Genomic DNA, 12,707 nt, shown 5'->3' on the forward strand with positions numbered 1-12,707 from the left:
ATATAGGTCATGTGTTCTGTTTTATATTAAAAATATATATATATATATATATTATTGTTGTGTACTTGATACCATTTTATTTTAATTGTCTGATTTGATTTACCTCACTGCAGTCCTGAAATATGAAAACATAGTTTTATTACTATCATACAATTAGGAGACATAGCCCACCTAATTGAAAACAAATCAAACGCACCCTTGTGTGGTGGGGCGGTCTATTTAAACGGTCAGTCAGAGGCCTGCGCGTTGGTTTAATCTACTAGCTGCAGACACGTCTGAATCCACGTGCTAAAGTTAATGTCGCGTTTCATTACGAAGCTCACTGTCAAGTCCTGTTTCGTGCAGTAATGAACGAGCAGAACTCCCCAAAACCTCTCTGCTGCTCCTGCCAGAACTCGTCTCAGTGATTCATCATCTGTGGGACTCAAACGCCATTTCAAACCGGAAGCAGTTTCCTCGCCAACACAGATACACTCCCTTCACCCCACCAATGGTAAGGCTGCCTTTGCTCACGTGCTTATTTTCGGCCGATGTCTTGGCTCTTGCTGTTGAACTGTGCTTGGCAATATGAAGTGACCTATGACCCTGCTGATGCTTGATTGTGTTTGAGTATTAATGAGCTGAGAGGTTTCATGTCATATTTCGCCCCTTTGTTTTATTTGGCTTTAGGAAGGTAAGCTTTGTGGTAAACTTGCTTTAATGTGTTTCATACCATCACTGTGGTTTAAATCCCTCTGCTCCACTAAACAGCCGTATCATCCTCGTACTGTTTTCTGTCGCTTATGAGATTTCATAAGAGGACGTTGCCTTCCATCGCATTTTAACATCAGGTTTGTTGTTTGTATGTTCTGTGGTGCCGAGCAGGGAAGTGGCCACAATGCAGCTGGTGTTTTTGCGGCTTATATTAAATAGATTTCCCATCATGGCTGGTGTCTGGCTCTGGATCTATTGCGGCTCTCAGGGGACGTATTCATCGCCACTCCCCAGTCTCTTCTGTGCTGATCTTGACTTGGCGTGTGCAGCAGCGTCTATATCACTTCTGCACATAATCTGTAATTCGCAAGATAAATCCACTGCATGTGCGTCGGCTGAATGAATTTATGGATAATGCATTTCGGAACATTTAACATGTGTGTCAACAGCCGTGTGCCCTGCTTGAAAAAGACGCTGAACCCCCCCCAATATATTATTTTATTGTATGTCCCTGGGGACATATATGTAAGGATCTGGAGGACTGCTGCGGAAATATGATTCACTTCGTGTTGCCTTTTAGTTTGTGGGAATCGTTTCCTTTGTCAATGCTATAGAAACATACTGTATGAGAGATTTATAGCTGGATTCTCCCCGTAACAAATGAGTATGATGTCACTTGGCAAGGACAGTAAACACACTAAAGTGAAGCAGCTATAGCCAAGTCCAATTACATGTCCACGTGAAGCCCTTTAATTACTGCTGATAGGGTCATGAGGGGCCTCCTCCGTTCCAAGAAAAACAGTGAAACTTCTGGGACAGATTTTCAACACTTTCCCTAAATAGTCTAGCGAGCAACAATTTCACAATGTATACACATATCAACATATTTCCCATATTGCTGTACATCATAGATATGCATCATGGAGTCCAGTGTTTTGAACCAGTCGGACAAGTACAAGGGAAATATTAAACATGTTTAGTGTGAGACTGACACAACACTGAATCGTTCTTGACTCATTACAGTTTGTAAGCATGGATTACAACATTCCTCTCCCCTGGCTTCCCTGAATGTGAAACATCCGTGTGGACCACACTGTTAGTCTTTCCCCCGGGCCAATTTTAGCTCTGAAATGTTGTCAAATTGAGATGCCCGTTTGATATCGCTATGATGACAGAGAATGCCTGCGATGCCTCTCCTGTTATTTTTACAGAGTTCAACTGGATCGCACATTGTGAGGGACAAAGCTCCGGGGATACTATGACAGATTTAAACATCAGCAAAGTAGTATTAATCCACTCTGTGCGTGCACAGCTTAGCTAATTGCTCCACGGAAACCTACTTCTCAAAGGAAGTCCCTTGATTTCCTTCAAGAGAATGCTTTATTTAAACTTTGGAGATGAACTGAATGTTAAAACACCAACACTGTTGGTTGCAATATATTCATCCTCTCCCTGACATTTATCTAAATCAGGGCTAAAACACAGGAGACCATCTGAGCTGTAAGAGAAGAGAAGACCTCTAATAGGAGTGACAAGGGGGGATCAACACGGTTTAATATAGAGCCAGTAAGGTATTTTGGGACTTGCATTTCAAAGGTATAAATACCTCCTCAGACAGTTATACAAACTAGGACACTGTTGCACCCAAAGCTGAACGAGGAAAAGCTTGACATCTGCTGCTTAAGTACAAATATGTGTTTGCGTTGGCTAAAATGTAAAGTTACAGTATACCTAAAAAATAATTGCGATCTTTGAATGCGATGCTGGAGTTGTGAATAGCCAAGTGACCTCAGGTACATGAGCATGACATTCAGCCTCGACCTCTCTATGGTATGCAGATCAGTGCGGTGGTTTCCAATGTGGATGCAGGAATAAAATGTAACATTTCATAATGGATTTAAGTTGTCAGTGTTTTGCTTTATCACGTTCGGTTGAACTGGGGAATGGAAATCTGAACTTTTGAGAGCCAGAGCAGCCACAGACCCCGGTCGGCCTCCCCCGCTGCACCGTATATATGTGAACCGCACTCACCTTTCCTAATCTTTAAGAAAAACACAGCCGACGTGCTCTTCATTTACATTCAAAACAGGCTCCTTTTGCTCGCAATTAACTTTTGACTTGTGAACGTTTAACACGGCGTGTCATTTGGCTTCGCTCAAAGCACTTTGCTTCGGCTCCCCCTCCCCCTTCATTACGTGGACGTCAAAAAATTAGTTGACCCTAAGCATCAACAGCTTGTTGTCAAAGTCATTTAGACCTATAACGCCCCTCTGAGGGTTGTGTCTCCAATGGCCGAGCACGATGTGTGGCTGCATTACCAGATGTTGATAAATTTCAAATTCAGGCTCCACAGCTACTTCACTGCTCCTCCTGCAACGTCTTGGCCCAGTTTCATGAAATACTTCACAAACCAGTCGGAGCCAGTGAATGTGCGCACAAAGGACTGAAAGCACAGTTGCAAAAGATTGCATTGTAAAAGTATTCTGTCACAATGCGATGACGGGGAAAACATGCTGTGCTAGCCTTTTAGCAACGAAGCTGCACAACCTTCAGATGCAACTCAGCACTAAGAAGCATACAGAGACAGAGGGTATAATGATAACTGTTTTTTAAAATGGGTTTTTCATACAAATATAAACTCTTTTAAACAGAAACTTGTGTTTTTTAATATTTTCCCATATAATTAGGTTCTTCAGCGTTACAGTACATACCTTGCTGTTCATTTTTTGTTAAGATCTGCGCCAATTTAGCAGCATATAAATGTTTGTTTTTAATGTACATTCTCAAGCCTTTTAGTTTGAGGGAAGTACCATTATACGTTATCAGCAGCGTAAACTGTTGGAGGCACATCCGTGATCCAAGCTAACTTAGAACAGCACCAATGCAAGATGTAGTGAATGCTCTTCTTTTTTTTTTTTTTACATAAACAAGATCAAAAAGCCGCATCTGAGTAAAATACTGTAGGATTTCAAAACATGTCCATAGCATTCTGGAGTTCTGCCATCAAAATAGAGGCATGAGTGGTAGATGAAAAGACAAGAAACGATCATGGCCGAGAGACTAGAAGTAGGTAAATTATGGCAAACAACAAAAGCTGCAGGCACGATGAATAACCGGGTGTTCAGATCTAAAACAGCTGCAGTGGTTGTTCCTGTTGTTTAAGGACTGATTAGGTTGCAACGGTATGCGATTTTTAAAATATCACGGTATCAAGGTACGCCGATACACGGTATTACATTGTTATTGTTAATAGTAGTATTTGCCCTTAAAGGAAAGGTCATTTAATTTCAATAAACACAATAAAAAACCTGATTTAGAAGATAGTATGTAACTATAATGTCTTATGTGACTGGAGCTTAATGTTGAAAGCCCTATAGGATGTTAAATGAAAAGAAAACATCAGCTGTACGCTTTTAAAATAATGTCCTATTGTTAACAATTACTGTGTACAATATGTAATACTGTATGTGTCCAACATTAACTCACAAACAGCTCACAAATGAGCAAATGTACACGGTATTACAATGGTAAATGTAATATCGTGGTATACCCTGATACACGTATACCGTTACAACCCTATACTGATGGTATAAGATCCAGGATGGTCCGTTTTATATAATACATCTGTGAGTTTTAGAATTCATCAGACAGCAAATCACTGCACAGCAGTTTGGGATATTATTGCACTGGATTTGACATCTTTAGATTCCATCCCCTCAAAGATATCGTCCTGCATGACTATCATCAGCTGAAGGTGTTCAGTGATCTACATATAATGTGCAGCTGCATGTATTTGGCCTTCACAACGTGTTTAGCAGATAATGTTACATGTTTTGACACAGTAGCCTAATTGAAATGTATGAGGGGGGTGTGTGTGTTCTTTTTCTCTCTGAAGACGTTTTAAAGACAGTTGCCTGAAGCAGTCGGAATAGCGGCAAAGCAAACGATTAAAACAAAGAGCCAGAGGTAGAAATTATAAAGTTATCCATAAGGAAGCACAGCCAGAATGAGTTCATAGACAAAATATGTGGGATACTGCATGAAAAGTGGAACTCTTTCAGACGGCACTCCAAAGTCCAGATGCCGCTTCATTGTTCCTCTTTCGTCTGTCGTTTTCTCTCCTGGGAACCAGCTCAAATTCAGCTTCAAATGCCACAAGTATGCGGCCTCTTAACCCAACGTCCTTTCTTGCTCCTTCTGTTTGTGGTTCCTTCCGGTTCACAGTGTGAGTATCTGATCTTATTCGAGCAGGAAGCTCCCTCCGACTTTTTTGCTGGCATGTTAGTTGCACTCATTAGCAGCATTTGTCTTTTTTTGTATTTTAAATGAGCTTGTTGCAGTACCATCCAATGATATCATTTTAAATGATCGAGTGTCAGTGTTTGTACAATATCTCCAAAGATCTCTCCATCTTTCTTTCTTTCTCTCTTCAGGCTAAATATTGCTGTAAATGTGATCATCAGAATGAGCAGGATGTCGTGCGCTCACACCGTCTTAACATACTATCAAACAAGCAGACATCACCTCATATCTCTGCTTCAAACAAGGGTGCGTTTACAACAGAACTATACAATATATTCAGCCGTTTTGTATCAAAGATTCAACGTTTGTCTTAAAAAAGCTCAACAAATTTTTCAAAACACTTGTCAAAGTAGCACACAATCCGTAACTGGGGCTAATTTCCAGTTTAGCATCAACGTCTGTGAAGTCTATGCTTCACGAAGTGTCGAAGGATCGAAAGACCAGAGAGGTACGATAATAAAGAGATCCCAAATATATATCCCATAATAAAATGCAGTCATTATTGAGTCCGTCCGTCGGGACTTTTGATTGGTCGGGTCTCCTCGTTAGGTTATGTCCAGCCAATCGGGACGCTTGTGCGGCTTACAGGTGTGAACGTCCACCAAGTCCTCGCAGTGGCTGCACTCCACGGCGCAGCACCACTTGAACTTGCACTCGCACTTGGTGACCCGTTTGACACGCGTGGTGTCGTAGCCCCGCCCACAGCACATGACCTCGCAGCCGTCTGTGCCTCTGGAGGACTTGTTGCACACTCTGCCTGCTGTGCCCAAGGAGCCTGGAAAGAAACATATTTCATATTTGCGTTAAATCATAGTTTTCTTCCTCGCTTAGTGAAACATCTCGTTTGGTTCGCAGCCTTTTACCAGCACGGAATACATGAAAATACATTTCTAGTCGGAAAAAAAATGTGTGTTATTTTCATAAGTTTCATGTTTTTATATTAATAAAGGTATAAACCATATAAGTATAACCATGAGTGCAGCCTTACCCTAAAACCATTTGAACCAAATGGAATTCTGGAAGAGCTGTAGTAACATAATGCAATAGCAAACATTTTATCTTGTTGTTTACATTTTTTGTGGGTACAAGCTGCAATTGGCCTCCCCTGCGATCCAGAAAGACAAAATAATAAGCTGAAAGATGCTATACCGCTCTGTGGAGCTGAGGGAGACTGGAGGGGTTTGGGTGGTTTTTGCATTACAAATCAATATTTGATCCAGTGGTGATACAGAAATAGTGATTAGTGCAGCTTTAAAGGAATTAGAATGTATTTTTGAAGTGTGAACGACATGCATCATTTCTATTGCACATACAATAACGCTATAGTCACCGTTCTTCTTCAGTGGTTGTTGGTCCTAGTCACAGCTCAACTTAATTCCTTTTTGGAGAACCTCCAGTGATGACATACTGTAGATGTCCAGAACTGCTAATCTTGGCAGTTGACCACCTCTGAACACCACAGTGAAAATTTTGATGCTGAAAACTGAAACGTTTTTTTTTTCCAAAGCGGAATATCACTTTTCCACACTCCTCGGCAGGGTGTTGGCTTCCAGACGCGCTGACAGAATAGTCTCGGAGACAAACACAAAAGTGTCCACGTACTCGGGTGTAAAATCTAAGCCTGAGATCAGATGCCATGTCTAATAACAGAGCATCCCTGAAGTAAAGAAATGAGGATAAGAGGAGATATTCCCCTCAGGCTCTAGGGAGTGGAGCCCAATACTGACCAAAGGAAGGATTTGAAAAATAAGCCTGCATGTATCCTTAGGCTATGAATTCCTATACAATGGAGATTAGTGGCGAGGAGGGTCATAAGCTTCTTTTTAAGATCACCTTTTAACAAGGAAAGACAGTCTTTCCTTTGAGCGAACACACCTTCATTACCCTCAGTTGTCAAGCTAGGAGTGGGAGAATCTGGTCCTCCCATCACGCTCCCTCACTGATGCCCTGCGCTATCTCACCTAATCCATTAACAGTGAGCGAGTGAACTCCTTCACGCTCTATTGAGGAGGGAGACAGAGCTTAACAAGGTAAAGCAAACACCAGGAATTAAAGGGGATGTTAAAGGTCAAATCATTGAACGTTAAGCTGTGAAGGAATGCAAGCCTCCAGTGGACGAGTCTCTGATTCTCATAGCTCTTCTAAGTGACGCAGGAACAGCCACCTGTTCGACTCGTCTCTTAACAATATACTCGATTGTCTTTTTAATTGAAAATTGGGAACACTTTGTTGAATAATATTGAACTCAAAAATGAGTCGCTGAATCCCAGAGTATAGATTGACGGTGTTTTGCTCACCTTGATGAAATTTAGATATGTCTTAATTATGAATTATTCCGCATACTGGGGTCATCTCAATCCAGTCTTTATGATCAGTTTTATTTTAGCCAATGTAGGCCCCGGTGCAAACGTTCTCTACCACAAACAATAGATTCTGGTGGGGAAACTAAAAAATAAAGCCTGAGCAATAAATTGGCCGGGCCAGTGTATATGGTGATATTGGCTTATCCGGATGTTGATCGAAAATGGACAACATTTTAAATTTTTTTTATTTATCCACCAGAGAGCCCTAACAAGTTTATTTCTCGACTTTAAAGCATCTTAGTACATATTGGTCACAATTCTTACAAAACAAATGCAATGGTTCCTAATCCAACATTGTTTGTTGATGTTATGTTTTTATGTAAATACCAATTTATTGGATTTCTGACAACACAAACTCTCAAAACTTAAGCATGGCGAAATACCAAAAGAGATTGTTGGGAAGACGTTGTGTAATTTGGGGTAACTGACCCTTTTTAAAAATGAGTAAGAGCACTGAGCTCAGAGTAGCGTATCATTTTGTAAATTTCCAACCACCATTGTCTGACAGTTTTGATCTCCCTCTTTTTATTCATGTGCATACACATTTTCATTATTTAAAGGAAATTATATTCAAAATCCCCAATGACAAAAACCTAATTCCTCAGTTATTCCCTCACCTGCTGAGCGGTCCGTGAGACAGTAATCTGGTGAGGTCTCGACGTACACCAACTCATTCTTGGTGCTTCCCTTGAAGTCTTTGTCGGCCACCATGAAGCCCGTCCCGTCTTGGTTCATGGTCACCTCGATGGCCGTGTTGTACTTCTTGCGGAGGTAGTCTCCCGTTCGCCGGAAGTCGGACATCGCCAGCCAGCAGGTCCTCAGAGAACAGGAGCCGCTGACCCCGTGACACTTGCACTCCAGCTTCATAAAGCGCTTCACTGCCTAGAGCAGAGGTCAAAGGTGACAGGGTGTTAAGCCTATGATGTTGCCCATGGCATGATGGAGGTGTTCAGCGCTTCTTCACTCTGACCGGAGTTTTCTTTGAGTTCTCTTCCTCCAGAGACCTTTTGAAACAATCTGGCTTGTTTGTGTTGAACCTGAAACTAAATCTACCTGTATGTATGTATGTACGTATGTATGTTTGCATGTATGTATGTATGTATGTATGTTTGTATGTATGTATGGATGTATGTATGTGTGTGTGTATGTATATTAAAGTTATATTTGAAGATTGCTTACAAGGGTCGGAAACACACCAGAGTATTAAAGGGCTATTATAATGTCTCTTCAAAATAAGGATGTTAATTGTGGTCAAATATACTACTGTCTCTCATAGTCTTCAGTAGGACACTTATACGTACAGAAATAAGTCGCTCAACTGCAACACAGACTGTGGATGAAGCTCACCAGGGGTTAAAGTGTGCACGGGGCTGACCGGGGCTCAGCTTTGCCGTGGCATTTTGCCAAAGTTGAAGCCCCAAATGTGTTGAGCATAGCTCCGATTTGTAAATGCTGTGAAGCTCAACGAAAACATAATGTGTGCGATAGCAAAAGACAATAACATAAATGTGCATTTATGGGGGGGATCAAACAGTCGATGCTTCTTGACTCACGGAGGGTAGCCAGAGGAGAAATGGAAGAGGGCATTAATCAATCTCTTTCCAAATGAGAAGGAAGGGTAAGAGGTTAATCTATAGGAGTTATAATAGTGACTGTAATTATCTTCATCATGGTTGTGGGCATGGGGGGCCATTTTATTGTATTTGACAAACCTCACGTTGCATAACATTTGCCTACTTTGGGTTACAAAACAACTGCAGACAGACAGCAGATGGTGGAAGTGAACAGAGCTCGCACTACAGTCTGTACACTACATGAACAGTATCTAATTTATAACCCTAGCACCGCTTTCACTGTATATACTATATTTATTTACACACTTGATATACTTTGCATTTTTGCACTTCTACTATTTAATTTTCTTAAATGTCTTGCGTAACTCTGATTGCTACTGCCAACACCATATTTCGCCTTGGGAAAGAATAAAGTATTTATCATATCCTATCCTAACTGTTTTTGAGTGACAGAAAACCTTTTTAATATTTCAATAAAGAAGTTCAATAATCTCAGATTCAAGCAAACGTAGCAATACTGCATTGAAAAATACTGTAGGGAAGGCCCTGCATTCACAATAGAGAAGTAAAGTAGAAGTACAAAAATATTAGCATCCACATATAGGCTACTTAAAGTGAATACCAAAAGTGCTCATTATGCAGAATATTGTATTATCTTCCTGGAATATAATCATTGAGTACGTGTACTCTGAATGTTTCAAGGAGCCAGAGTGCATTAAAAAGCATCAAAACAGAACATTTTTAATCAAAATGAATTCTCTAACCGAAACCATTAAGCACTCCCACATAACAAATCCCAACGTAACCCCTGCTGCTCACCATCCGCCCGCACCGGTTGTTGTGCAGGTTCATCAGGGCTCGAGCGTCTTTCACCATCCTCTCTCGAGCGTCTACGAACGCCTTGGCAAATTTGGTGCCATAGTTGATGTTGTCGCTGCATCCGCCCCAGTCGAAATTGCCCCGGTCGTCGCTCGCTTGCCCTCGCTTTTGGCCATCGCAGTTGCAGATCTTTAGCTCCCCCTGACTGCAGGCCCTGGTAATGGCGTAGACCACTCCTGCCGAAGAGATCGCGTAGACGAACGCTGCCTCGCGGCTGCCTGGGGGTGACGCAGGAAAGAGAGGTGTTAAGTTATTATTTTCTATTTTAATTTGTTTGCATATTTTTTTTACTGACACTTTTCATTTGACAGTGTCGGAATCGTTAACGGAAACCGAGTCTTTGGTAGGACTCGAGCGCTTCTTTTAGTGGCCAAGCTCACTGTGTTCCTGCTCAGTAAAGCTGCCTCTCTCCGGTACCTTCCTGACAGCAGGAGCACAAAAATCATTCCATTTATGGTGGATGATGCAGACAGGAGTTGAAGCATGTCAACTTTAACATTGCAGTCCACCTCGCTCTGCTTTCACCTTTTTTATTTTGCACAGATGGCAGCTTTCTCCGTCACTGGGCTGTGTTTTCATTTCAGACAAGAGGAGATTTTGGGGGTTATTTGGTCTGGCTTTCCCACCCACCTCCTGCTCTCATTCCTGCTCACGCAATGAAGCAGAACACAGGCGATATGTCAGAGAGTAAAGCTTTGTCTGGCTGCCAGAGACATCTACCCAAATATTTACATCTCCTATTACTGTTTATACATCACCAGTGTGGATCTCTCAATCTGCTACTTGTTTTCGGAGAACATCCACTTTCCCAATCTTCTCTCATTCCAGAGAAGGTGGGAAAAAAAACTACACTTTCTCTTTCTGTTTGTATTCTCGGACAAAGTTGATTTAATAAGACACCTATTAATTCTCTGCTTATCTGGTAAGCGCAGAGGCATTTACGAGGATGATTAACTTGAGAGTCTCTGGCATAAACAACCACTGTCACGCACGCACAAGGAACCACACAGATAGAAGCCCCTGTCACACATGTGCAGACACTCACTTCGCAGCATCACCCTGCCAAACACAGTGTGGTCCCGGTCCAGCGTGCTGCAGTTCCAGCGGTGGTGTCTGAACTGGTGCTGGCACTCCTTGATCCACTCCTTGGCTCCCTCGCCGATGGACTGCATCAGGTCCGGGTGCCGCTGGCACAGCTGCCGCTGCTTGTTCACCAGGCCGGGAATGTTGTCGCAGATCACCCGAGCACCCAGCGCCCCGATGTACCTGCAGACACGGCGTTGAGCGTGATGAGTTAGAGGGGCCCTCTGTCGCGCTTATTCATCCGGTGAGCCGACAGCTTGGCCACGGGGCAAAGTGGCGCACTGTATTGCATGTCAAGTCTGAGGAAAAGTGACCCTTAGTGATGTCATCAGGGTCATCTCAGCATTCATGCAAGACGGTTTGCCACGTTGCTAGCTTTTTGTTCGTGCCAATAAAAAGGCCTAATTTGGCTACTTTTGGTTCGTGACGAGTTAATACAGATGCAAACAAACGAGGTGCATCTCATTTTAAATAGCTGAATAAATTGTATTAAGGGTCATATTTGAATGTATTAAATACATTTAAATATGATCCCTAATACAATTTATTCAGATTTTTAGTGTTACTGCCAGGATGGGCCATTTTGCAGCCATTTTGCAACTGGCTTGTTGATCTTTTTGTAGTTCTTTTGACTAACTGGGAGATATTGAATCTGTCAAATATTCGTGAAAACTCCAACTTTGTGGTTGGGAGGGACCAGTCCCTCGTCCTGACCAAGAAAGTGCCAGAACCATTAGCCGCCCCACACACCGCCCAACCCTTCCTTAAAGTGGCAATTTTACTTTTTTACACTTTTTCTACAGTTTTTTTTTGTTTAGTAAACAAACAAGATATTTCGTGTTGGAGAAATGCAGAGATGATTGCCGATGTATTTTGTTATTTTTGGACTGAGCCAGGCCGGCTGTTTCCGGTCTTTATGCTAAGCTATGTCAGCCGGCTGCTGTTTGTAGCTTTTATATCTAGCGTACAGACAAGAGAGACACATATTCTCATTAAGCCCTCGGCAAGAAAGCAGATAAAGTTATTTCCTCAAAATGTCAAAGTTGTCCTTTAAATCGAGATTACCGATTGGACTCCATTTCTTCACACCCATAGCCCTTGTCTTCTTGAGAGTACAAAATTCAGGACGTAGAAGAGATTATTAAATTCCTCACGTTCAGTGGAAAGCATCTCTTTCCCTGTGACGGCCCTTTGCTTCCTGCTCCATTCAGACATAATCCTGTACTTTGTAGCAACTCTTAAAAGGGCGGATCACATGCTGGTGGTATTGTGACACTGGGGGGGCCTCTCTTATCAACAGAGGACAGTCATCTACAGTGCAAGTGACCGCTCAGGCCTTTCCCTCCCAGCCAGACAGATCAACCCCGCTCCACCCCTCTAAGCCTGAACGCTCCACTCTCCATCCGGATATCATTATAGGCCCTAATCGCAGCCACATTTGTGTCGCCTGGCCACCGAGACAGAAACGACGGACGTTAGCAGGCATTTTCCACTCCCGTTATGGCTCTCCCGGTCCCATTCTGACTGCGACTATCTGCCTGAGCAGTAAAGCAGAGCAGAAGCACTACTTGTGTTTATTGTGTGTTGTACATGCCGGCTGTGCCAAAAGACCCCTGACTGTCTCCAAGAGGACACACACGGAGAAAGCCAGAGGAAAGGGGGTCCTGTGCAACAAGACACATGGTGCTCATCTAAATTATCGCAATGGTTAAAAATAGGCCCTAACAATACCAACCAGGATTAAATACGTATGAATCATCTCGACACAAAGCTTCCAAGACTCTCCTGCTCTGTGTCTCTCAGTTTCTTTAGA

The 12,707-nt window shown here is 42.4% G+C and overlaps 1 protein-coding gene across 1 annotated transcript; it reads right to left on the minus strand.

The window, feature by feature from the left end:
• Nucleotides 1–5,540: 5,540 nt before the first annotated feature.
• On the minus strand, nucleotides 5,541–10,998 carry LOC306736853 (protein Wnt-2b-like; the record flags this gene model as incomplete). The annotated part of the gene is made up of 4 exons (XM_079218537.1): nucleotides 10,857–10,998; nucleotides 9,752–10,029; nucleotides 7,976–8,240; nucleotides 5,541–5,770 (listed from the first exon to the last, which is right to left on the minus strand). Exons 1-4 carry the CDS (start codon nucleotides 10,981–10,983, stop codon nucleotides 5,541–5,543), a joined length of 900 nt encoding a protein of 299 aa, XP_079074663.1. The 5' UTR covers nucleotides 10,984–10,998.
• Nucleotides 10,999–12,707: the final 1,709 nt, after the last annotated feature.

Source organism: Taurulus bubalis (genome assembly GCF_910589615.1).
Source record: "Taurulus bubalis genome assembly, chromosome: 5".
NCBI classification, from domain to species: domain Eukaryota; kingdom Metazoa; phylum Chordata; class Actinopteri; order Perciformes; family Cottidae; genus Taurulus; species Taurulus bubalis.